Genomic DNA, 25,886 nt, shown 5'->3' with positions numbered 1-25,886 from the left:
GACAATGTGGGACATACAAGTTTGGATTGCTCTGGGAGGCGTTCACGGATAGCCGAAGCAGTTATGACGACCGTTCGCAAAAGCGGGAAATCTGTGTTCGAGCCTGTGTCTGGCGAAATTTTCGTATGTCACTTCCTTTTTTTTCTTTCCTTCTCGGGCCTTTGTCCCACTCCGCGGGGTCGGCTCTGTTATTACGGATTTGGCAGTGTTAATTGCAGAGGGTGGCCGGATTCCCTTCCTGCCGCCACCCCGAACCCCCCAGGACGGAAGTAGTGTACCCCACCTGTCCGCATCTAGTGTAAGTCATGAAATAGTGCGAACGTTTTTCAAATGTCTGTGAGTCGTGTAACTGAGGCGGAACTTGGGGACCAGCCCGGTATTCACCTAGCGGGATGTGGAAAACCGCCTAAAAACCACTTCCAAGCTGGCCGGCGCACCGGGCCTCGTCGTTAACCCGCCGGGCGGATTGGATCCGGGGCCGGCGCGCTTACCCGAGTCCAGGAAGCAGCGCGTTAGCGCTCTTAGCTACCCTGGCGGGTCAAATTTTCGTATGTCACTAAAACGTAGCAGGTATATCTATTCCTAATACTGCTGATGTCAATATATTCGCATTCAGCGAGTATATCGGGGATGGCTATCAATCGTCACTTACGTATGTTCATCCAGACATGCAAGTAAATACTCCACAATTTTCAAAGGCATGTTGGACAAGCTGAAGCTAGAAAGAGGCAGCGAGAGAGAAACAGACATAGAGGTAAGAGATCTCACCTTGTGCAGGAGGTCGTCGAGTGAGTCCATGTCGCAGGCAGGTGGTACGTGGCTGCTTCCGGAGGCGGGGGCGGGCGTGGGGGCGGGGGCGGGAGGCGCCATGGACGGTGGCGGCTGTGGCTCCTCCACCGCCAGCATGGGGGGCGGCGCAGCGCTCTGTGGGCAGGCGGCTGTCAGCCGGGGCGGCAGTCTACTGCACAAGCCATGCGGTGGCGGTGGCAGTCTACTGCACGAGCCATGCAGCGGAGGCGGCAGTCTAGTGCACAAGCCATGCAGGGAGGGCGGGAGTCTACTGCAAGAGCCATGCAGTGGGGGTGGCAGTCTACTGCACGAGCCATGCAGCGGGGGCGGCAGTCTAGCGCACAAGCCATGCAGCGGGGGCGGCAGTCTAGTGCACAATACATGCAGTGGGGGTGGCAGTCTACTGCACGAGCCCTGCAGCGGGGCTGGCAGTCTAGTGCACAAGCCATGCAGGGGGGGCGGCAGTCTACTGCACGAGCCATGCAGTGGGGGCGGCAGTCTAATGCACAAGCCATGCAGGGGGGGCGGCAGTCTACTGCACAAGCCATGGAGTGGAGGTGTGGTAGGTAGAAGTGGGCAAACTCGTACATCCTTGGTAACTAGTTCACTGGTGATCGCTCTTTTTCCGGAACCGATCCTTTTTACTCGTTCACTAGTCATATGTGCATACTGTATGGTTTTTATAAAAAACTGAAAATTAGTAGTGGAGCACGATAAGCTGACCCCGAGTACAGACTGCTTGCCAATTACGCACGATTTGTTGACCGCTACGAGCAAAATAGATAAACATGTAATAATTAGCCTTATTGACTGGCGACTCCATGGACTGCTGTGTGCACAACGACCACAAATAAAATCCAGACACTGGTATCAAGTTATCAACCATTGATAACTTGACACCAGTGTCTAAGTTTAATTTGTACACGGCAGCACTGAAGATGATCACTATGTGATCGAAATTCGATTCTGCTACCAATAAAACATCAATACTACGGCCAACGCTGACCTTCCTCTTAATCTAGTAACTAGCCAGTAAACAAATAATAAGTGAGCTAATGCAAAAAACAACTTCGAAACAATAGATGACGATTGGAGGGCGACAGTAAGCAGTCTAGTACTCGGGGTCGACTTTTTGTGCGCCACCCTGTACCACTGAAATAATAATGTAGAAGTTATCGCATTCTCTTTACAAAATGGTGACACCAGACACTCGATTATAGACCGCGCGCTTCATTCGGTAGTAAGCCGATCTGCCTTCCATAACAATGAACATTCTGTTTTACGTCGGAACAAAAAAAAAAAGAGAGAGAAAATGGCCTCTCGTGTGGGCTCTGCTGACTTCCTTTGCACGTGTAATAACAAAAAAAAAGAAGAAAAACTATCCTTCTTAGGTCTCCTGCTGTTTATCGATATAGTTAAGTAAGTTTGTAGGCCCCTTTGTTACACGACAAGATGTATCTATTACATACCACGTAATTTCTATGTAATTTATGTAATTATCATATACATTTTAATTACCGGTTGTGGACGTTGAATAGAAGTCCAGAGACGAGGTACTGGTAGAATTGAAAGTGTGAGGACGGGGCGTGAGTCATGCTTGGGTAGCTCAGTTGGTAGAGCACTTGCCCACGAAAGGCAAAGAGCCCGTGTTCAAGTCTCAGTCCGGCACACAGTTTTAATCTGGCAGCGAGTTTCATATCAGCGTACACTCTGCTGCAGGGTGAAAATCTCATTCCAGAAGTCCAGAGTTCAAAATACACTCTTGGAAATGGAAAAAAGAACACAATGACACCGGTGTGTCAGACCCACCATACTTGCTCCGGACACTGCGAGAGGGCTGTACAAGCAATGATCACACGCACGGCACAGCGGACACACCAGGAACCGCGGTGTTGGCCGTCGAATGGCGCTAGCTGCGCAGCATTTGTGCACCGCCGCCGTCAGTGTCAGCCAGTTTGCCGTGGCATACGGAGCTCCATTGCAGTCTTTAACACTGGTAGCATGCCGCGACAGCGTGGACGTGAACCGTATGTGCAGTTGACGGACTTTGAGCGAGGGCGTATAGTGGGTATGCGGGAGGCCGGGTGGACGTACCGCCGAATTGCTCAACACGTGGGGCGTGAGGTCTCCACAGTACATCGATGTTGTCGCCAGTGGTCGGCGGAAGGTGCACGTACCCGTCGACCTGGGACCGGACCGCAACGACGCACGGATGCACGCCAAGACCGTAGGATCCTACGCAGAGCCGTAGGGGACCGCACCGCCACTTCCCAGCAAATCAGGGACACTGTTGCTCCTGGGGTATCGGCGAGGACCATTCGCAACCGTCTCCATGAAGCTGGGCTACGGTCCCGCACAGCGTTAGGCCGTCTTCCGCTCACGCCCCAACATCGTGCAGCCCGCCTCCAGTGGTGTCGCGACAGGCGTGAATGGAGGGACGAATGGAGACGTGTCGTCTTCAGCGATGAGAGTCGCTTCTGCCTTGGTGCCAATGATGGTCGTATGCGTGTTTGGCGCCGTGCAGGTGAGCGCCACAATCAGGACTGCATACGACCGAGGCACACAGGGCCAACACCCGGCATCATGGTGTGGGGAGCGATCTCCTACACTGGCCGTACACCTCTGGTGATCGTCGAGGGGACACTGAATAGTGCACGGTACATCCAAACCGTCATCGAACCCATCGTTCTATCATTCCTAGACCGGCAAGGGAACTTACTGTTCCAACAGGACAATGCACGTACGCATGTATCCCGTGCCACCCAACGTGCTCTAGAAGGTGTAAGTCAACTACCCTGGCCAGCAATATCTCCGGATCTGTCCCCCATTGAGCATGTTTGGGACTGGATTAAGCGTCGTCTCAAGTGGTCTGCATGTCCAGCACGAACGCTGGTCCAACTGAGGCGCCAGGTGGAAGTGGCATGGCAAGCCGTTCCACAGGACTACATCCAGCATCTCTACGATCGTCTCCATGGGAGAATAGCAGCCTGCATTGCTGCGAAAGGTCGATATACACTGTACTAGTGCCGACATTGTGCATGCTCTGTTGCCTGTGTCTATGTGCCTGTGGTTCTGTCAGTGTGATCATGTGATGTATCTGACCCCAGGAATGTGTCAATAATGTTTCCCCTTCCTGGGACAATGAATTCACGGTGTTCTTATTTCAATTTCCAGGAGTGTATTACATACCACGTTATTTTTATGTAATTTATGTAATTATCAAATACATTTTAATTACCGGTTGTGGATGCTAAATAGAAGTCCAGAAACGAGGTACTGGTAGAATTGAAGGTGTGAGGACGAGGCGTGAGTCGTGCTTGGGTAGCTCAGTTGGTAGAGCACTTGCCCGCGAAAGGCAAAGATCCCGTGTTCAAGTCTCAGTCCGGCACACAGTTTCAATCTGGCAGCAAGTTTCATATCAGCGTACACTCTGCTGCAGAGTGAAAATCTGATTCCAGAAGTCCAGAGTTCAAAAAAGGTTTGAAACACATCTGGAATGGGCTTGCGCAGTGAACGAAACGAAAAACAACTCGATACCGAACTATGAGCAGTCGGCAGTGGAACTGCGACGAGTGGCCACGCGAAGAAGGACGAGTTCGGCCGAGCGAGACCGAGACCGAGACAGAGGGGGAACGGGACCGAGGCGGGAACGAGACCGGCCGACGTGTCGTTGTGGGTACGAGACCGACCGTTTCCCGTTCCTGGAACTACAAGTAGAAAGCCGCGATTGAAGTGCACTATGAAAGACCGTTCCTTACAATTCGTTCCTCTCTCCTTCCGTTCACCTTCAACCGTTCCTTTGGACCCGTTAGTTCGCGAACGACCCTTCTCTACCAGACGATGCATGCTCTGGCCGCGCAGGCAGGGCTGGGAGGAGAAGTTAGCTAGCTGGGCTTCTTGTGCAGCCTCTGAGATCTAACCGCCGGATGCATGCTTTGAAGGGTTTGCTGTACATGAGGGATTATGATGGCGAATTGCGGAAGCTACAATGTCTGACTGCTGTGGCAGGGTGGGGTGCGGCGTGGTCTCCAGCCCTATGCTCTATCACTTGGATTATCTGCCTATCTGTTAGCCAGGTGAGCGCACTTAGCGGTAGGGTTACGGCAACTGAGTCTCCGTGAAATTCCGTAAGTCACTCGGTAGTGAATCGGTGTGGTTCCCGTGGAACTGAGGCCACGTTGCCGTGTCTCCTCACTGCAGCCAATCAGAGACAAGTGACCGCAGCTGCGGGCGTGCTGACCCGACGACCGCGCGCCTGGAACAGCGCACTGTGGCCCGTACACTGCCCCACATCCAAAGCGGTCAGCCGACTAAACTATCACACATGCTGTTCCCATTACGGTTTTCGAAATATATGTTTACAGTGGATAGTGCTGGTCGTATAACATATCCGTGGAAATTGTGGAAGAGATTGAGCAGATTAGTACGTCGATATCACAGTGACACTGAAATGACTTTGCATATTGCCACTGTGTGTCTGTTGTTTATGTATACTATATATGAAGCAAAACCAGCACCCAGGATTCAGTATCACGCCTCGTTATTGACCGGCTTCGACAAATACGTCTGGCCTTCCTCAGAATAACAAGCGGTCTTAAAAATTGTAGCCTTTAGGCCTCAGCGGGGAGCCGTAATTCGCAAACAATATGTGACGCCTAGCGCTTTCATTCACTTGCTTCCAAAATCGATGTTGGCGCGAGAAGCTAGTAGCTGAGTGGACAATGGAAATGAAGTCTCATGCCTCTTGACAGAGGGTAGGGGAACGATGCGGGAGACCCGCACCGCCGTACTAGGCAAGGTCCTGATGGAGGTGGGTAGCCGCTGCCTTCCTCCGACCGTAATGGGGGTGAATGATGATGATGGTGTTGATGATGATGAAAACGACACGACACCCAGTCATCTCGGGGCAGGAGAAAATACGTGACCGCGCCGGGAATCGAACCCAGGACCCCGTGCTCTTTTAAAGATTTTTAGGCAGTTACAGTGTAAGGTGTCAGGCAAATCCAACACCTTACATGAAAACCCTGACATGATAAGCAAATCCAGTAGTATGTCACATAGCTCCGAATAAATCGTGACATTAAATTAACCAAAGTAATACGAGTAACGAGTGAGCAAATGGAATGCCACAGACTAACACAAGAATACCTAAATGCATGTCGTACCTTCCCACCATGAGGCAGACGCAGTTCCGAGGGGAGAAACGAGGACAGAAGCCGAGAGCAGAACCGTGTTAAGCTAGAAGGCCCTACAATAAGGGACGGACACCCGTGTCTCCAGCTAACCACTAGGGCTCACCACCCGCACGTTTTAGCGTGAGACTTTTTCGCGTCTCAGGTACGTCAAGGACCACCCCCAGCCCATGTTAAAAGCTAGAGCCCTCCAGAAAAGCAGTATAGATCTTACGATAACACAAAAAGGGCCACTACCACCCGCAAGCTTTAGCGTGAGACTTTTTCGCATCTCTGTTACATTAGGACAATCCTCCAGCCCATGTTAAAAGATAGAGCCCTCCAGAAGAACAGTATAGATCTCACGATAACGCTAAAAGGACCTCACGAGCTGCAGGTTTTAGCGTGAGACTTTTTAGCGTCTGTTACGTTGCAAACTTTAAAAACATTGCCCCACCACGAAAAGTATAACGTTTCTCATTGGATAGACAGAATTTTTGTAGGCGGAGCTTAGGGTTAACATTGAGACCCTGATTGGTCAGATGAAAACACAGCCAGATAGTTTTTTTAAACCAACTTCGGTAAATTGTAGTAACGAGAAGTTAGAAAGAGGTAGTTCCGAGACGGCGAGCTGGATGGCTGGTGCGCCGGCCGCTGTCGCCCTGACGCTGCTTAGACACCGACAAGGTAATGAACGCACGCGATGCCGCACTTTTGAGCGCATAAGGCTTCACTCAGAACTGCAGAAGTCTCATCTGTTACACCCCTTTTTGCGTAATACTAGTGTCGATCGTTAATTAAAACTCATGGTGTTCACATTTGCCACTTGAAGAAAAGATCTGAAACGCGATGATTTTTCTTTTATATAGTTATTGAGAAGCCACATCAGCCACTGTAATTTACGACAAGTTAAATAAGTAATTAAAGATAATTGAGGGTCACTGTAGACCATTTTGATAGTTTTCTCTTTTGTGAAACTTAAATTAAACTTAGATTATAGATGTGATATGGCGTAGGTCATCCTTCGATCGATTGTAGAACTTGGAAACCCATTTAGGGAATATTCGTTCACATTTTTGTTGAACGCAGTTGGTTTTTACTATCCTGTATTAAAACGTTTCCTTTTATCAATAGTGCAATTTATAAACGATGTTTTGTGAGTAGAATAAAATTTCCAATGGTAAACTTAACTGCTTTTCCGACGTTATTTTACCAGCTAACTAAAAATAGGAAAGCCTTGAACCCTTTCCAGTAAATTTAGTTAGTATTAAGATTCTTTTACAGGCAGTGCAGTGGATCTGACGCTGAGATCATTTAGTATTTGGTTATATCATCGCTAGTCTCACTGAACTCTTCTCAATTCTACATGTCATGTGTGGTCTGACGTCTCCTTACCAGCAACAGGTCCCAGGTTCAAACTAGTTAATTCCCTAAAAAACACGCTCAGAGCGTCGTTGCGCGAAAGTGGTAGGGAGACACGATATAGAACAAACAGACACCACCATGAATGTTTAGAACAGCAGTGTTTTAACTTTTTGTACCACACCTGCACACGATTTTCTAATAATAAGATTTATGCATAATTGTATCAGATACATTACGTAAAATTTCATAATAACGTCTAATGGGTAAAATTTTATTACTCGTACTAAGCGAATACAGTTGAGTATTCCATAACAAGTCGTACAGCAAGCATTGTAACCAATTATGACGGAGTGCATGATACTTCAGATTGTACGGGAGAGTTTGTTATGATTTGTTTGGATTTTCAACGAAGTTGCTCCTGTGCATTTCAAAGGGGTTAGTCTCTTCCTAGATTACGTTGCCACATCACATGGTGCTGCATTTCTTCGAACCTCCTTTGTCGCTTTTTCCTCCTAAACAATACTATGCACACCATGTCCACTTCCATGAGTCTTGGTTGAAATGCACAAAAACGGTTACAGTTTCCTGACCTCTGCATACGCATGTTTCTATGCATGCATAATAAACTTTATGAACTCATTTCCCACTTCAGATACATCCAAGTGATTCTTCAATACAACCTAATCACCACATTCAAATCTATAAATCACGAAAGATTTCTATATCCGCAATCAAAGCACACCGAACCGAACATGTGGCTTACCAACACCTCACCACCTCTCGGTACAGTAGACGAACAACCAGTTGGTGAACCAAATGGTTAACAGGCCTCAGTGGCACACAGAGTAGCAACTTCAGCTACCGAACTAAAAAATGATGTCGCTACTGAGGCTAACTAATGGAACCCAACAGTATGGACGATATAGAATAGGGCTACTGGAGATGAGGTGGAGGGATATTTCTGTGAACATTTGTGATACTAGATTACGTTGCCACATCACATGGCGCCAGGAGGCAATGATGTCAAAAACTGGCCGCTGAGTAACGAACACCTTTCAGTCCTCCCGAATCAACAAAACGCACAGTGTTTGTCACCTGTTTGGTCAGGCTATCGACCGCTGTGTAGACTGCAAAACACGAAAGAAATGAATCTCTGGTAGTGAATTCTTTTCAGACGCCACGTATTTGACCAGAGTCTGCGGTATCAGGTATCCATAGCATTTGACCAGAGTCTGCGGTATCAGGTATCCATAGCACCCCTACTGGTATATCAATGTTGTCAGTGGAACTACAAGTTTCTGTCCAATGCCAACTGCAGTCACGTGGGATTCAGCAGACCCAATGGAGCACACCATTCAGGCACATCTGCAGTGGCTCTGCCTCCGCGACGCAGGATGTGTGACGGCAGCGACGCAGACCATTTGTGCTCCGAGTCACATCACAACACATGATGCTATGCAAACGCCAGCTGGTCATGGGTCTGTCTTCATCATGTGTGCTTTAGTACAGAGAGACTTATCCTCGTAGACGTTGCGACAGCTGGATTGTGTTTTTGGCTGCAGTATTTGTATTGAATATCTGTTCCTCTGAAAAAATACGTCTTCTGTTTGGTGTGTTACTTGTTCGCTAATCATTTCTGCTCCTATCTTATGACTCTGTGCCTCAACTCTCCTCACTGTAGTGCACAGAGTCGTCAACAACAGACTCAGCCAATGGGGATGTTAGGCAGTAGCTCCAGTTTTTCGGGGCGCACAGATTGCAGTACACAATGCGTTCTTTTTTTTATTGACTGATCTTTTTTGTCGGGGGGGGGGGGGGGGGGGGCGGAATGTGAAGAAGTCCACTCGCCCGGGAAAGGCAAAGGTCCTGAGTTCGAGTCTCTGTCCGGCACAGAAATTTAATCTGTGAGCCTAATGAAAGGCATCTTAAACCTCCAGTTGAATTACACGGAGCTTACGCCACCGTACATGAGATGTTTATTCAGTGTAATGTATTATTTTTGTAATGTGTTTTTAGTATTGAAAGCTGATCTTTTTTAATGTGTGAGTATAGTAGCCAGAACTGAACTTTGTAGTCGATTATATACTAAATTACAGAGCCAGTCAATTTAATGTGCCTGCAGACATTTTGTAAAATTACTTCGTATAATTTACAATATCTCGTATATAAGGGACACACACTAGCACATGGGTGGGCAAATCACCTTGCTGGCCACATGTCGCTCACTAAGGGTTCTTGTGTGGTATGCCAATGATGACGATGATGATGTTTGGTTTGTGGAGCGCTCAACTGCGCTGTCACCAGCGCCCATACAAAATCCCAATTTTGGCACAGTCCCATTTTTACACAGTCCAATTAGCCACTGTTACGAATGATGATGATGGTGATGAAATGATGAGGACAACAGAAACACCCCGCCGCCACGCAGAGAAAATCCCCAACTCGTCTGGGAATCGAACCCGAGACCCTGTGATCCACAGGAAGCAACGCTAGCCACTAGTCCACGAGCTGCGGTCGTGGTATGCCAAGAGAGTCAGAAAAATCCGTCCTGGACCGAGATTTAATTCCCGTGCGCGACCGAGGGTTTTCACTAAGATGGCTACGTCAATACACATGCGCATTGCGCAATGTAGATAATAATAGCACACACAAATCTGACACTATGCACTGTGGCTAATGGGTGCGGACAAACAGGCGTTCTCCAGTTACTTATCGACATGCAGTCACATCACACTGTGAATTTTTGCTGTGACATTAGTGGGCTTTTACAAATCTTTGCCTGCAGAAAAATTACCACGTGTGAACCAATATGCTGAGAAAAATGTGCTGCATATTTGGGTCTACACGTATTTGTGAGTAAACTTTTACTTGCTTGAAGAATAACGAGAGTAAACGTAGGCCCCAGCATGCTTTTCAACGGACATTAACCTGGAGGCCGTGATGAGAATCTCAACAAGCAATCCCACGGTTGATTTCAAAACAACTGCAGAAAAGGATGGTAGGATGCTTTTGTCTCATTAAACAGGTTCTAAGAGTATATGTCCTTGTTTCCATAGATATCCATAGATGATATGAATTTATCACAATCAATAAATTGATTAAAACTCCCACTATTGTACACTCCTGGAAATTGAAATAAGAACACCGTGGATTCATTGACCCAGGAAGGGGAAACTTTATTGACACATTCCTGGGGTCAGATACATCACATGATCACACTGACAGAACCACAGGCACATAGACACAGGCAACAGAGCATGCACAATGTCGGCACTAGTACAGTGTATATCCACCTTTCGCAGCAATGCACGCTGCTATTCTCCCATGGAGCCGATCGTAGAGATGCTGGATGTAGTCCTGTGGAACGGCTTGCCATGCCATTTCCACCTGGCGCCTCAGTTGGACCAGCGTTCGTGCTGGACGTGCAGACCGCGTGAGACGATGCTTCATCCTGTCCCAAACATGCTCAATGGGGGACAGATCCGGAGATCTTGCTGGCCAGGGTAGTTGACTTACACCTTCTAGAGCACGTTGGGTGGCACGGGATACATGCGGACGTGCATTGTCCTGTTGGAACAGCAAGTTCCCTTGCCGGTCTAGGAATGGTAGAACGATGGGTTCGATGACGGTTTGGATGTACCGTGCACTATTCAGTGTCCCCTCGACGATCACCAGAGGTGTACGGCCAGTGTAGGAGATCGCTCCCCACACCATAATGCCGGGTGTTGGCCCTGTGTGCCTCGGTCGTATGCAGTCCTGATTGTGGCGCTCACCTGCACGGCGCCAAACACGCATACGACCATCATTGGCACCAAGGCAGAAGCGACTCTCATCGCTGAAGACGACACGTCTCCATTCGTCCCTCCATTCACGCCTGTCGCGACACCACTGGAGGCGGGCTGCACGATGTTGGGGCGTGAGCGGAAGACGGCCTAACGCTGTGCGGGACCGTAGCCCAGCTTCATGGAGACGGTTGCGAATGGTCCTCGCCGATACCCCAGGAGCAACAGTGTCCCTAATTTGCTGGGAAGTGGCGGTGCGGTCCCCTACGGCACTGCGTAGGATCCTACGGTCTTGACGTGCATCCGTGCGTCGCTGCGGTCCGGTCCCAGGTCGACGGGCACATGCACCTTCCGCCGACTACTGGCGACAAAATCGATGTACTGTGGAGACCTCACGCCCCACGTGTTGAGCAATTCGGCGGTACGTCCACCCGGCCTCCCACATACCCACTATACGCCCTCGCTCAAAGTCCGTCAACTGCACATACGGTTCACGTCCACGCTGTCGCGGCATGCTACCAGTGTTAAAGACTGCGATGGAGCTCCGTATGCCACGGCAAACTGGCTGACACTGACGGCGGCGGTGCACAAATGCTGCGCAGCTAGCGCCATTCGACGGCCAACACCGCGGTTCCTGGTGTGTCCGCTGTGCCGTGCGTGTGATCATTGCTTGTACAGCCCTCTCGCAGTGTCCGGAGCAAGTATGGTGAGTCTGACACAGCGGTGTCAATGTGTTCTTTTTTCCATTTCCAGGAGTGTATTTTCTTTATATGATTGTTTTTTGTGGTGCAATGTACACCTTATTAAAAACGCAACGTTAATAAACGAATGCAATCAGTTTAAAAAGTGAGGCCCTCCACTAAGCTCCGGTCCCACACTGTGGCCCCCGAGCCAAAACAATTGCCCGCCCCCGCAACAGCGAGTTCGCTCTCAACCTACCTTTCGTACTCGGTTTTCAGGTCATAAATTAAGTCAGAAGCTGATGCTATTTTCTCCGAGATCGTCAATCCTCGCAGAATTGCTTCTTGCATTCATCAAAATTGGTCAAATACCGATAATTTGCAGGTTACTAAACAATAATCAGCAACTGATATCTTGGTACGATTTCAGAGATTTAAGAACCAATTTAGCAGTTAATATCTAAGCGTTGAAACAGCGAAACTAGGAGCTCGCAAATCAAAATTCCCGTTTAATATTTACAAAGATATTACTACTAAGTGTTTTTTCCCCCTGTTGCTCTTTTGCGTAAGTGTGATCTCAATATCACTATTCAACTCAGATATCATTATCCTTAAACTTTTCCTCCTACCTGCTTGTATATTTCACCGCCGCTGGTGGTCATGGAAGGCGCTGTAGCGGCTGTACGATACGTGAATGCCATCAAAAATGGCTCTGAGCACTATCGGACTTAACATCTGAGGTCATCAGTCCCCTGGAACTCAGAACTACTTAAACCTAACTAACCTAACGACATCACACACATCCATGCCCGAGTCAGGATTCGAGCCTGCGACCGTAGCGGTCGCGCGGTTCCAGACGGTAGTGTCTAGAACCGCTCGGCCACTCCGGCCGGCCGTGAATGCCATCCTCCGACCGATAGTACAACCATATCGTCTGCATATTGGCGAGGCATTCGTCTTCATGACGACAATTCGCGCCCCCATCGTGCACATCTTGTGACTGACTTCCTACACGATAACGACATCGCTCGATTAGAATGGCCGTCATGTTCTCCATCGAGCGAGGTGGCGCAGTGGTTAGCACACTGGACTCGCATTCGGAAGGACGACGGTTCAATCTCGTCTCCAGCCATCCTGATTTACGTTTTACGTGATTTCCCTAAATCGTTTAAGGCAAATGCCGGGATGGTTCCTTTGAATGGGCACGGCCGATTTCCTTCCCAATCCTTCCCTAACCCGAGCTTGCGCTCCGCCTCTAATGACCTCGTTGTCGACGGGACGTTAAACACTAACCACCACCACCATGTTCTCCAGACATGAACCCTATCGAACATGCCTGGGATAGATTGAAAAGCGCTGTTTATGAACGACGTGACCCACCAACCACTCTGAGGGATCTACGCCGAATCGCCGTCGAGGAGTGGGACAATCTGGACCAATAGTGCCTTGTTGAACTTGTAGATAGTATGCCACGACGAATACAGGCATGCATCAATGCAAGAGGACATGGTACTGGGTATGAGAGGTACCGGTGTGTACAGCAATCTGGACCACCACCTCTGAAGGTCTCGCTGCATTGTGGCACAACTTGCAATGTGTGGTTTTCATGAGCAATAAAACGTGCGGAAATGATGTTTATGTTGATCTCTATTCCAATTTTCTGTACAGGGTCCAGAAGCCTCGGAACCGAAGTGATGCAAAACTTTTTAGATATGTGTATAAATATGTACAAGAGCGAAGAGGGAACTGTAAAAGTGGAAGACGAGGAGCGAAGTGCTCGAATTAAAAAGGGTGTAAGACAAAGATGTAGGCTTTCACACCTACTGTGAAGTCTGTAGATCGTAGGAGCAGTGTCGTCAGTAAATAAAAGGAAGATTCAGGGGTCGGATTGAAGTCCAAAGAGAAGGGATATCAATAATAAGATTCGCTGATGACATTCTATCCTCGGTGATAGTGAAGCAGAATTGCATAATCTGCTGAATGGAACAGTCTAATGAGTACAGAATATGAATTGAGAGTAAACTGCATAAAGAGGAATGCAATGAGAACTAAAATGAGAACAGCGTTAAACTTAGCATCAGGTTTGGGGATCACGAAGTTGATGAATATAAAGAATTCTGCTGCCTTGAAGCCGGCCGCTGTGGCCGAGCGGTTCTAGGCGCTTCAGTCCGGAACCGCGCTGTTGCTACAGTCGCATGTTCGAATCCTGCCTCAGGCATGTATGTGTGTGATGTTGTTAGGTTTAAGTTGTTATAAGTCTAGGGACTGATGACCTCAGATGTTCAGTCCCATAATGCTTAGAGCCATTTGAACCATTTTTGAGCTGCCTTGGAATCAAAACAAACCGTTTTGAACGGAGCAAGGAGGACGTAAAAGGCAGGCTAGCACCGGCAAAAAGGGCCTCCATTTCCAAGAGTAGTATACTAGTATCAAACATTGGCCTCACTTTGAGGAAGAAACTTCAGACAATACACACTGGGAACAGTAGTGAACCATGGACAATGAGAAAACCGGAAAAGATGAGAATCGAAGCAATTTAGATGTGATGCTATAGAAGAAAGTTGAAAATTAGGTGGACCGATAAGGAATGAGGAGCTTCGCTACAGAATCAATGAGGAAAATACAAGGATTATAGGACACCTATTAAGATATGAGGGAATAACTTCTATGGTACTAGAGGACCAGTGGAGGGAATTAACTGTAGAGAAAGGCAGATGTTGGAATACATCCAGCAAATAATTGAGGACGTAGGTTGCAAGTGCTATTGTGAGATGAAACGTTGGCACAACTAAAGAATTCTTGGTGCGCCACATCAAACCAGTCAGAAGACTTATGAGGGAAAAAAAGCACCAGAAGATACATAAAGAGAAGTATACGGAGTGAAAAGCATTTAAACCGACAAATTGTGGGAGGTTATAGGGGACATCAAAAAAAAAATTCCCATTGTCGTTTTTTCCTACGAGGATTATTTAAACCAGTGGAGGCCATATTACGCTCTTCAGTTGTTAGAGGGTGTCTTACGCTCTTCAGTTGTAGGCAACTGCTCTCCACCCGTGTAGTAGTGCATGGTCTCTGTTAACTAATGGATCGATACACCTGGAGTGAGAACACTGATATGGTTGGTGCGTACTACGTAGCACACCACAACGGAAGAGCTGCACAGCGGGTTTATCAACAATAATATCCTAATCGCCGTATCCCGCATCTTACGACATTTGCTGCTGTGTACCAACGTCTGCGTGAGACCGGGTCATTTAGCAGATTACCTGGACAGGGACGCTGTCACACGGTAAGAACGCTGCAATTTGAGGAAGCTGTCTTGCAGCATGTGGAGAGGGATCCTTCAATCAGCACTTGTGCAATTGCACGTAACATGGGGACGAATCAGACGAATGTAAGAACTGTCCTTCGAGAGCAATTGTTACGTCCATTCCACTTACATCGTGTCCACAACCTGGAACCAGTTGATTATCCACCCAGAGCATAGTTTTCGCAGTGTTACCTGGAAGGGTGTGAAATGCATCCTAGATTTCCATCCTCTGTGTTGTTTACCGGTGAAGCAACGTTCGGGCGTGATGGAATCTTCAACATGCACAATTCGCATATTTGGAGTGAGGATAACCCACATGCCACAGTTACTAGCGCTCATCAAGTGCGGTTCTTCGTTAATGTCTGGGTCGGTGTTGTTGGGAACTGTTTAATTGGGCCGTAACTGCTACCTAGGTCATTAAATGGCAGGCAATATTACAATTTTCTCGCCAGAGCATTCCCAGAATTGTTGGAAGACGTCCCGCTCCCTACAAGACAACGCATGTGGTTCCAACATGACAGGGCGCCGGCACATTTCAGTCGTCGTGTGCGTCGATTCCTGGACCGACGGTTCGCAGAAACGTGGATTGGCAGAGGTGGTCCTGTACCATGGCCTGCTCGATCCCCAGATATGTCCCCTCTAGACTTTTTTGTGTGAGGAGAGATGTGCAGCCTTGATTACGCAGCTCCTGTTGCATCAGAAGAGGATCTGGTTGCCTGGATAGTAGCAGCAGCAGGATAATTCAGGACACTCCTGAGGTTTTTGCCTGTGTCGGACAGAACATGATCCGACAGTGTAACCTTTGTTTATGTGTCAATGGAGACATTTTTGAAAATCGACTGTAATTGAAATTGGGTTGTGCTAATGTCTCTTGGTCATACAAAAATGAAAAAGTGTTTGTTAGTTTAACTAATTTGCCGCCAGAGAAATCTTCCTCTACCGGTTTAAATACTCCTCATAGAAAAAAATGATATTAGGGAAAAATATTTGTTTTGATGTCCCCTACAACCTCCCAGAGCTTTTCGGTTTAGATACTTTTCACGCTGTAGAAGAAAATTGTACAGTGAAGACTCTTGATAAGAAATAGTAGACGCCGTATACTGCTTAAAAAGATAACAGAGCGTTGTAATGGCGGGAGATAGGGCAGCACGTTACGCTAGGTCAACGTTTGTGTCTGCCCGCAGCGAGGATGGGGCATTGTACGGCTCGTTGAGTTACTCGCGGCAGAAGCTGACAGGCGGACGGCTTCGTAGCCTCTCACAGCGTCTTAGCTGGGAGGTGACAACTGGAACGCTTGCCATCCCCCTCCCCCCCCCCCCCCCCCCCCACCCATCCACCTGGGCGCCCATGCTAAGGAGGGGAGAATTAAGGGCCGCAATGCTTAGGCGACAACCGCGACTGTCGTTCGTGAGCGCGCCCTGTGCACCTGATAACGGCGGGCCTTTATGCAGAAACGTTAAGCACGGCTCTAGTGGAGGAGTTACACAGGCAGGTGCATTCACTGCCACGCGTACGACACAGTCCTAACAAGTGGTAGCACGCTTTGCTGGCGAGGAAACTGTCAGCTGCCCAGCCGGGAGTAGCTGTTTTCGTAACACGGCATTCAGACAGCCGACCTCGTTGTCATCTTCAGGTGATAACTGTAGAATGTGCATCTTTGCTACATCTGGCCTCCTATATACTCTTATCTCCCCCGACACCTCCCTCCACTGTCGGTCGCAAACTGCAATGGGTGGAGTGGATGGGATGAGGGTGGGGGATGGCGCCGATGAAAAACATTCAGATACGACTGACAGTTGAATACATGTACTGGTACTGCTGTCCTTTCGAAGTAGGGTTGGCAGCTTTCAGAGGTGGTAGCACGACCAAAGCAAGAAAAAAATATACAGTAAACATGGGCTGTAAAATGCATACCTTAACAGCTATGAGCACTTCTTCAATAGTGGAGATGTGTTTCACACTAGCAAAAATGAACAAGTGTTCACAGCTCCTCAGGTATGCGTTTTTAAGCCCACGTTTACTAGACTTTTTTTCTTGATTTGGTCCATACTACCATCTCTGAAAAGTTGCCTACCCTACAGTCCTAGGAAGAATAGTACCTGTACACGTATTCCACTATCAACGGTATCAGAACGGTTTCCGCTTATAACTTTTTGACTCGTTCGTTTCCGATACAGAGACCCTTACTTCAAATGGATACATTTATGCTTTCCCATCATCCTAGAAAGTTTGTGGCACCAGAACGGAATTGCTATACAGGCGGCCGATGTGACCGAGCGGCTCTAGGCGTTTCAGTCCGGAGCCGCGCTGCTGCTACGGACGCAGGTTCGATTCCTGCCTAGAGGCATAGATGTGTGTGATGTCTTTAGATTAGTTAGGTTTAAGTAGTTCTAAGTCCCATAGTGCTTAGAGCCATTTCAACCATTCTTGAATTACCCTGTACAGGGTCACAATTATTGAACTATATGAAATAAAATCATCACAACTTCCAAACGGTTTGCGTTAGGACACTCAAACTGCACGGTTGGCCGCCAGTCATGATGGCAATTAATATGCGCATACGCCACTAAGCCCATATTCATTTGGACGGTTTCGTCAATAAGCAAAATTGGCGTACCTGGGGGATTGAGAATCTGCATTTCACGAACGAGAAGTCGCTTCACCCTCAGAGGGTGACTGTGTGGTGAGCAATGTCCAGTCACAGAATGGTCGGTGCGATTTTCCTCGATAGCACGGCGACTACCGCATTCTGGCCCCGGGGTACCTAGAGGCCACTGGCATCAGTCTCTATTGCCCACCATATTCTCCGGATCTGATCACAAGTGAGACAGGTTGTACAGCAATAACCCCAAAACCACTGCTGAGCTGAAAACAGCCATTCAGGAGGTCATCCACAGCATGGGAGTTCCGACCCTACAGCGAGTCATCTGCGTCACATATTCGCCAATGATGGCAGGCATATTGAGCATATCATAACCTAAATCCGAATATCTGTATTGATGTTTACATGTTGAAGAACGTGTGATCTACACTACTGGCCATTAAAATTGCTACATCACGAAGATGACGTGCTACAGACGCGAAATTTAACCGACAGGAAGAAGATGCTGTGATTTGCAAATGATTAGCTTTTCAGAGCATTCACACAAGGTTGGCGACGGTGGCGACACCTACAACGTCCTGACATGAGGAAAGTTTCCAACCGATTTCTCATACACAAACAGCACTTGACCGGCGTTGCCTGGTGAGAAGTTGTTGTGATGCCTCGTGTGAGGAGGAGAATAGCGTACCATCACGTTTCCGACTCTGTTAAAGGTCGGATTATAACCTATCCAGATTGCGGGTTATCGTATCGCGACATTGCTGCACGCGTTGGTCGAGATCCGATGACTGTTAGCAGAATGTGGAATTGGTGGGTTCAGGAGGATAAAACGGAACGCCGTGCAGGATCCCAACGGCCTCGTATTACTAGCAGTGGAGATGACAGGCATCTCATCCACATGGCTGTAACGGATCGTGCAGCCACGTCTCAATCTCTGAGTCAACAAGAAACCATCTGCACAAACAGTTCGACGACGTTTGCAGCAGCATCGACTATCAGCTTGGACACCTTGACGCTGCATCACAGACAGGAGCGCCTGCGGTGGTGTACTCAACGACGAACCTGGGTGCGCGAATGGCAAAACGTCATTTTTTCGGTTGAATCCAGGTTCTGTTTACAGCATCATGATGGTTGTATCCCTGTTTGGCAACGGTGAATGCACATTCGAAGCGTGTATTCGTCATAGCCATACTGGCGTATCACTCGGCGTGATGGTATGGGGTGCCATTGGTTACACGTCTGGGTCACTTGTTCGCATTGACGGCACTTTGAACAGTGGACGTTACATTTCAGATGTGTTACGACCCGTGGCTCTAACCTTCATTCGATCCCTGCGAAACTCTATATTACAGCAGGATTATTCACGACCGCCAGTTGCAGGTCCTGTACGGACCTATCTGGATACAGAAAATGTTAGACACCTGTCCTGGCCAGCACATTCTCTAGATCTCTCACCAACTGAAAATGTCTGGTCAATGGTGGCCGAGCCACTGGCTCGTCACAATACGCCGGTCACTAGTCTTGATGAAGTGTGGTATCGCGTTGAAGCTGCATGGGCAGCTGTACCTGTACACGCCATCCGAGCTCTGTTTGACCCCATGCCGAGGTGTATCAAGGCCGTTATTACGGCGAGAGCTGGTTGTTCTGGGTACTGATTTCTCAGGATCTATGCACCGAAATTGCGTGAAAAGGTAATCGCATGTCGGTTCTAGTATAATATATTTGTCCAATGAATACCCGTTTATCATCTGCATTTCTTCTTCGTGTAGCAATTTTAATGGCCAGTAGTGTAATTTACATCTTTTCATATACTTCATTAATTGTCTGGCTGTACATTTACAGCCGCCGGCTCCTATAACTTTTATGTCCGTAACATCGTTCAAAGACGTTTCCAGAAATGGGATTCTGTGTAAAACTCGATCAAGTAAGCCCCCTCTACAGCCTCGACAAATGTGTTACACGAAATGTGAAAGACGCTGTATGTATCGATTTCCAAAGGTCCAATACTGTGCGGTCCTTGTCAGTACACCCTGCCATGCATTGCTCAGTGGTTTGTAGATTGCGGATGTAGACGCAGACAGAAACGGCGCCGTCAGCAGTGTGAGGCTGGCAGATCCGGGGAGGCGCTCGACCCGACGCCAGCAGGTTGCCAACCTCCCGGAGAGAAATTTACCGCCGCGCGCCAGCGTGCGCCGTGTCTTTTAATTAAACAGCGGGCGATCCGTCACGCGCCTGTGTCTGTCTCCTTCCACTCGCGGCACTTTTTTTTGTTGCTGTTGCCTCGGCTAGTCGGATGTCGTCACGTCCTGATAAGACGAGAACACTGCCCGTTGCCGGGGCCGTATTTTCGGGGAGGCGCGGCTTTGGCGTACTTCCAGCAGGGGATTCCGACTCGCCCTAGCTGAACGCAGCACGGAGGCAAAGGGACACAGCGAGAGGGGGTTCCGAACTGTGGAGCTAAAAAAAGAAGGGAGACGGCGCTGCGGACTACGTTGTTTTGAAGCCAGAGTGGGCAGGGCCTGCCGCCATCTTAAATAGCAGACTACTGTTTACGATTACTTCATCTATTACACTTGTAAACAAAGCTGACACCTGGCGCGGTGGCTGATAGGGGAGACTGTAAAATATCTACATCACTATTCTACAAATCACGCTTAAGTGCCTGGCAGGTGGTGCATCGGACCATCTTCACGATAATTCCCTGTTATTCCAGTCTCGAACAGCGCGCGGAAGAAACGAACGCCCATTTGATCATAGAATGAAGGCTTTCACGGCACGTGTTGTCATCACTTAACACATCCGGGCTCAGATGCCGTGGTCCATACATAAATCTCTCCCCTGACGTTTCGCCGCTTGTCCTCGGAGGATGCCCTCCGCAGTCGAAGGCGAAACGTCAGGGGAGAAATTTATGTATGGACCACGGCATCTCAGCTCGGAAGTGTTAAGCGAAGAACATCCATTTCTTAGCGTGCAAGCTCTGATTTCCCTTGTTTTATTAAGATGACAGTTTCTCCCTATGCAACAAAACAAATTCGCGTTTCAGAGGAGAATGTTGGGGACTGAAATTTCGTGAGAAGATAACGACGTGACGTGAAACGCCTTTTAATGATGTCCACCCAAAATCCTGTATCATGTCAGTGACACTCTCTCAATAATACAAAACGTTCTGCCCATCTTTGAACTTTCTCGATGTACTCCGTTAATTCTGTCCCGTAAGGATCCCACACGGTGTAACAGAACTGCAAAGAGTAGTATGTGTAGTAGATCTGTAATGTCTTAATATGGCCTTGTAAGCCGAAAACCGGTTAACAATAAAAGTAATATTGTAGAACAAAAGCAAACTGGTGCTTTTCATTTATTACAATGTTGTTCTAGCGCGAAACGACGGAAGCTTCTCTTAACAAAGATCTGTTACGTTTTGCAAACGAACTCGGTTCGCCTTCTACACAACATTTTCTGTGCGTCTTTCCAAATTAAGATGTTCGTGTTTGTAATAGCTAAGTATTTAGTTACGGCTTTTAGATTTGTCTATCAAGTAACAGAAATTTGACGGATTCGTTTTAGCACTCATATGGATGACCTCACACTTTTCATTATTTAGGGTCAATTGCAAATATTCGTACGATGCAGATATCTTTTCTAAATCGTTTTGCAATTGGTTTTGATCTTCTCGTGACTTACGTACACGATAAACGACAGCAGCATCTCCAAACAACCTAAGACGGCTGCTCAGATTGTCTCCTAATTCGTTTATATAGATAGGGAACAACAGAAGGCCTATAACACTACCTTGAGGAACGCCAGAAAACACATCTATTTCACTCGATGACTTTCCGTCAATTGCTACGAACTGTGACCTCTCTGAGGCCGGCCGGTGTGGCCGAGCGTTTCTAGGCACTACAGTCTGGAACCGCGCGACCCCTACGGTCGCAGGTTCGAATCCTGCCTCGGCATAGATGTGTGATGTCCTTAGGTTGGTTAGACTGATGACCACAGCAGCTAAGTTCCATAGTGATCACAGCCATATGAACACTCGCAAATCCAGTCGACTGATTGAGACGATACTACATAAGAACGGAATTTGATTACAAGTTGCTTGTGTGGTACAGTGTCAAAAGTTTTCTGAAAATCTATAAATACGGAATCAATTTGAAATCTCTTGTTAATAGCACTCAACACTTCACGTAAGTAAAGAGGTAGTTGTGTTTCACAGGATCGATGTTTCTAAATCCGTGAAGACTGTGTATCAATGCATCGTTCTCTTCAACGTAATTCATAATCTTAGAACACAATATGTGTTCCAAAATCCTGCTGCATATCGATGTTAATGATATGGCCTGCAATTTAGTAGATTCCTCCTATCGGCTTTCCTGGATATTTGTGTGGCCTGTGCAGCTTTCGAGTCTTTGGGAACGGATTTTTCGTCGAGCAAGCGGGCTGTATATGGTATCTGTCCCGTGAAAGCAACAGCTGTTTTAAATACTAAAAATCATAGTGGTTACATGAATAACACAGTCTCAGAAAGACAATTTCGATCGTTTTTCTGTTCTTGAATGGGTGTATTTGCTCTTGTAATACGATGCATTTGGCATCGTTAATGTTTTTTGTTAATACATTTCAAACAACCGCGAAGAGTAGAATGTGAAGCCCAAAGTATGCTTTCGTAATCCATTTAATTCCACTTTTACTGTGTTTGTATCGATAGCAAATAAAGCTGGACTTGCGAAACGAATTCTTGTTTGTTTATTGGTAGCGCTTCTTATTCTTTACATTTTCAGCTTTCAATTAGTACGCACAACATTTTTAAGCACCACGTTTGAAAAAAAAAAAAAAAACCTACACCTTCTTTATTTGCCCATAAATGTGTGAAATCACGAGAGAAGCAAGATATGCTATCGTAATCTTGTGCATGGCAACAAAGTAAACAATTATTGAAATGTCAAAGAAACACAACACGCACAATAGAGTTCTTTTTTTATTACATTGTTGGTACATTAGTCTTATTGCTGTTTTCACATCTTTTGACTTTGAAATCTTACCAGTGATGGGTCATTCAGTATGCAATAGCAACTTACAGAGTAAAGAGACCACTACAATAAAACTAAACAGCGCAGTCATCTATCTATATCCGAACCCCGCTCCAGCTACTGCCAGGTCTGGGTGCTGACGAGTCCTCTCCACTTGGCTCGGTCCTCCCACCACTTTTCTTCCTCCACTTGCTGCCAGGTCACACCTCTCCTTCCCACAGATATTCTCACTCCCATTTTCCACCGTGTTCTTGGGCGCCCTCTAGGTATTTTTCCATCCGTCTTTAATTCTTCCGTAATTTTGGGGAGTCTCTGCCCATGCATCCTCTTAAATTGCCCACACCATCTTAATCTCTTTTTTTCAATTTTTTCTCTCATACTTTCTTGTTTAAGGTACTTTCTAATTTCTACATTCCTTACTCTGTCAATTGTTGTTTTTCCCATAACTGCTCTGATAAACTTCATTTCCCCTAGTTGCAGTTTGCTACAGTCCTTTTCTGTCATTGTCCATGTTTCTCCATCATAGGTGACAAGAGGGAAGTAAAAATTCTTATATATCAAGAGTTTCCATTTTTCTGAAACTTCCTTATTCCAAATCAGGTGTTTAAATGTTTGGTAGAAATTGCCTCTCTTCTGTAACCTCCTATTAATTTCGTTGATTATTATTCCATCCCTAGATATTTCACTCCCTAACTAAGTGAAACTTTCTTCCACTTTGAGGGGTTCTCCATTCAAGGTAATACACTCCTGGAAATGGAAAAAAAACACACTGACACCGGTGTGTCAGACCCACCATACTTGCTCCGGACACTGCGAGAGGGCTGTACAAGCAATGATCACACGCACGGCACAGCGGACACACCATTTCCGCGGTGTAGGCCGTCGAATGGCGCTAGCTGCGCAGCATTTGTGCACCGCCGCCGTCAGTGTCAGCCAGTTTGCCGTGGCATACGGAGCTCCAGTCCGCGACAGCGTGGACGTGAACCGTATGTGCAGCTGACGGACTTTGAGCGTGGGCGTATAGTGGGCATGCGGGAGGCCAGGTGGACGTACCGCCGAATTGCTCAACACGTGGGGCGTGAGGTCTCCACAGTACATCGATGTTGTCGCCAGTGGTCGGCGGAAGGTGCACGTGCCCGTCGTCCTGGGACCGGACCGCAGCGACGCACGGATGCACGCCAAGACCGTAGGATCCTACGCAGTACCGTAGGGGACCGCACCGCCACTTCCCAGCAAATTAGGGACACTGTTGCTCCTGGGGTATCGGCGAGGACCATTCGCAACCGTCTCCATGAAGCTGGGCTACGAACGCTGGTCAAACTGAGGCGCCAGGTGGAAATGGCATGGCAAGCCGTTCCACAGGACTACATCCAGCATCTCTACGATCGTCTCCATGGGAGAATAGCAGCCTGCATTGCTGCGAAAGGTGGATATACACTGTACTAGTGCCGACATTGTGCATGCTCTGTTGCCTGTGTCTATGTGCCTGTGGGTCTGTCAGTGTGATCATGTGATGTATCTGACCCCAGGAATGTGTCAATAAAGTTTCCCCTTCCTGGGACAATGAATTCACGGTGTTCTTATTTCAATTTCCAGGAGTGTATTACGAACGAAATGTGGTTCCTTTAGATTACGATCGGATAGATTAGTAAATCCGTAAACGACGCAAGCTGAAATTTTTGATGAAACAACAACGTTTCCACGCAATCAGAGCATGTTTGGCATTCGACCACGAAGGCGACAGATATCCCCAACGGTCGAAACTGGCCACGGATAGTTCAGAGTAGCGTCTCGGGAAGTACCACCGCGGTGAACCGTGCAGGTATAAATGCGGTGAACCTAACGTTTTGGGCTCTGGAAGACGGCGGGCGTCGGCTTTAAGTTCATGACGTAGTCACGACGCCCTTCATTTTTTACCTCCATGTTCCAAACGGCGGGACTCCGTGCCGTGGTGCGAGCGTCACTTCCTCAAACACCGTACGTTCACGGTTATCCACAAGTACCTCTTGAGTATCAAAAGGCGCTGAGTGAAAACCACACGACATTAAGGAAAAAACCACACATATCTGTGGACAGAGCGTCTCTCGAGACTATTAACTCACGCTAGAGGTGGCATGAACAATTTCGAGAAACAGGTTGTTTGTGTAAAGGCAAATCGCCGGGCCGTCCCCGAGTGTCTGACACAGATGTTGAACGCATCCGCCATAGTGTCACGAGGAGTCCGCTGAAATCCGTTCGCCGTGCAGCTCGACAGCGCAACATGCCCCCGATGTCCGACTGGCGTGTATTGGGTCGACGTTTCCACATGAAACCCTACAAAATTCAGCTACTACAAGCGGGTATTATTAAATGAAAGGATTACTGAACGATGGATCGGTCGCAGTGGACCAAACGATTCAGCCTTACATTACTGGCCTCCAAGTTCACCGCACCAGACAGTACGTGATTATTTCTTGTGGGGGTTTTTAATAGTCTCTGCTTACGTGCCGCGGTTACCAGCAACAATGAATGAACTGAGACATCGCGTAACAGCAGCTGTGTTACTGTAAATCAAGACATGGTCGCTGCAGTGTGGGAACAATTTGAATACCGTATTGACATATGCCTTGCATCTCCAGGGGGGCATATCCAGCACCTATAAAAAGGTATGAAAAAACTTTTTGAGCTCCCCGTTAATGAAAAAACAAAATTCATTGCATATGTTTGTTAGTTTCACAAATATAGACGTTCACCTCCGTTAACTGAGAGATCGCCGAGCTGGGAAGCCACACGGTCTAGGCCTCTAGGGCGTCTTGTGAAGGTCCGTGCGGCTTTCCCCATCGGAGGTTGGAGACCTCCCTCGGGCATGGGTGTGTATGTCGTCCTTAGCGTAAGTTAGATTAAGTAGTGTGTAAGCTTAGGGACCGATGACCTGAGCAGTTAGGTCCCATAAGACCTTACCTCAAATTGTCAATTTTTAAGCCGACACGGTAGCTCAGCGCTGGCTGGTCTCTATAATAAAAAAAACTGAGTGAAGGGATCAACAACTAACTTCATCGAATGCCATGTGACGTCCACTACGACCAAATACAGCGAAGAATAACGGGCAAAATGCAAAAAACAGAACAAAAGAAGGAAGTGATCCGCGCAGCGGAATGCCCCGCCAAGGGGCCCGGGTTCG

The 25,886-nt window shown here is 47.7% G+C and overlaps 2 protein-coding genes across 5 annotated transcripts in view; one reads left to right on the top strand and one right to left on the bottom strand.

The window, feature by feature from the left end:
- The window catches only part of LOC126291754 (uncharacterized protein CG43867), a 518,693-nt gene extending 517,846 nt beyond the window's left edge, over positions 1–847 (bottom strand). For all 4 annotated transcript variants that reach the window (XM_049985431.1, XM_049985433.1, XM_049985432.1 and 1 more), the window contains exon 1: positions 769–847. In XM_049985431.1, the coding sequence (XP_049841388.1) occupies positions 769–798 (30 nt within the window). In that variant the 5' untranslated portion in view covers positions 799–847. The remainder of the gene's footprint in view (positions 1–768) is intronic.
- Positions 848–868: 21 nt separating this feature from the next.
- LOC126291491 (loricrin-like) overlaps positions 869–25,886 on the top strand; it is a 45,002-nt gene continuing 19,984 nt past the window's right edge. Inside the window, exon 1 of the mRNA XM_049984999.1 lies at positions 869–1,351. Coding sequence (XP_049840956.1) covers positions 869–1,351 — 483 coding nt within the window. The remainder of the gene's footprint in view (positions 1,352–25,886) is intronic.

Source organism: Schistocerca gregaria, chromosome 9 (genome assembly GCF_023897955.1).
Source record: "Schistocerca gregaria isolate iqSchGreg1 chromosome 9, iqSchGreg1.2, whole genome shotgun sequence".
In the NCBI taxonomy this organism is placed as follows: Eukaryota; Metazoa; Arthropoda; class Insecta; order Orthoptera; family Acrididae; genus Schistocerca; species Schistocerca gregaria.
The sequence above is the reverse complement of the archived record's forward strand: the minus strand, read 5'-3'. Positions and strand labels throughout refer to the sequence as shown.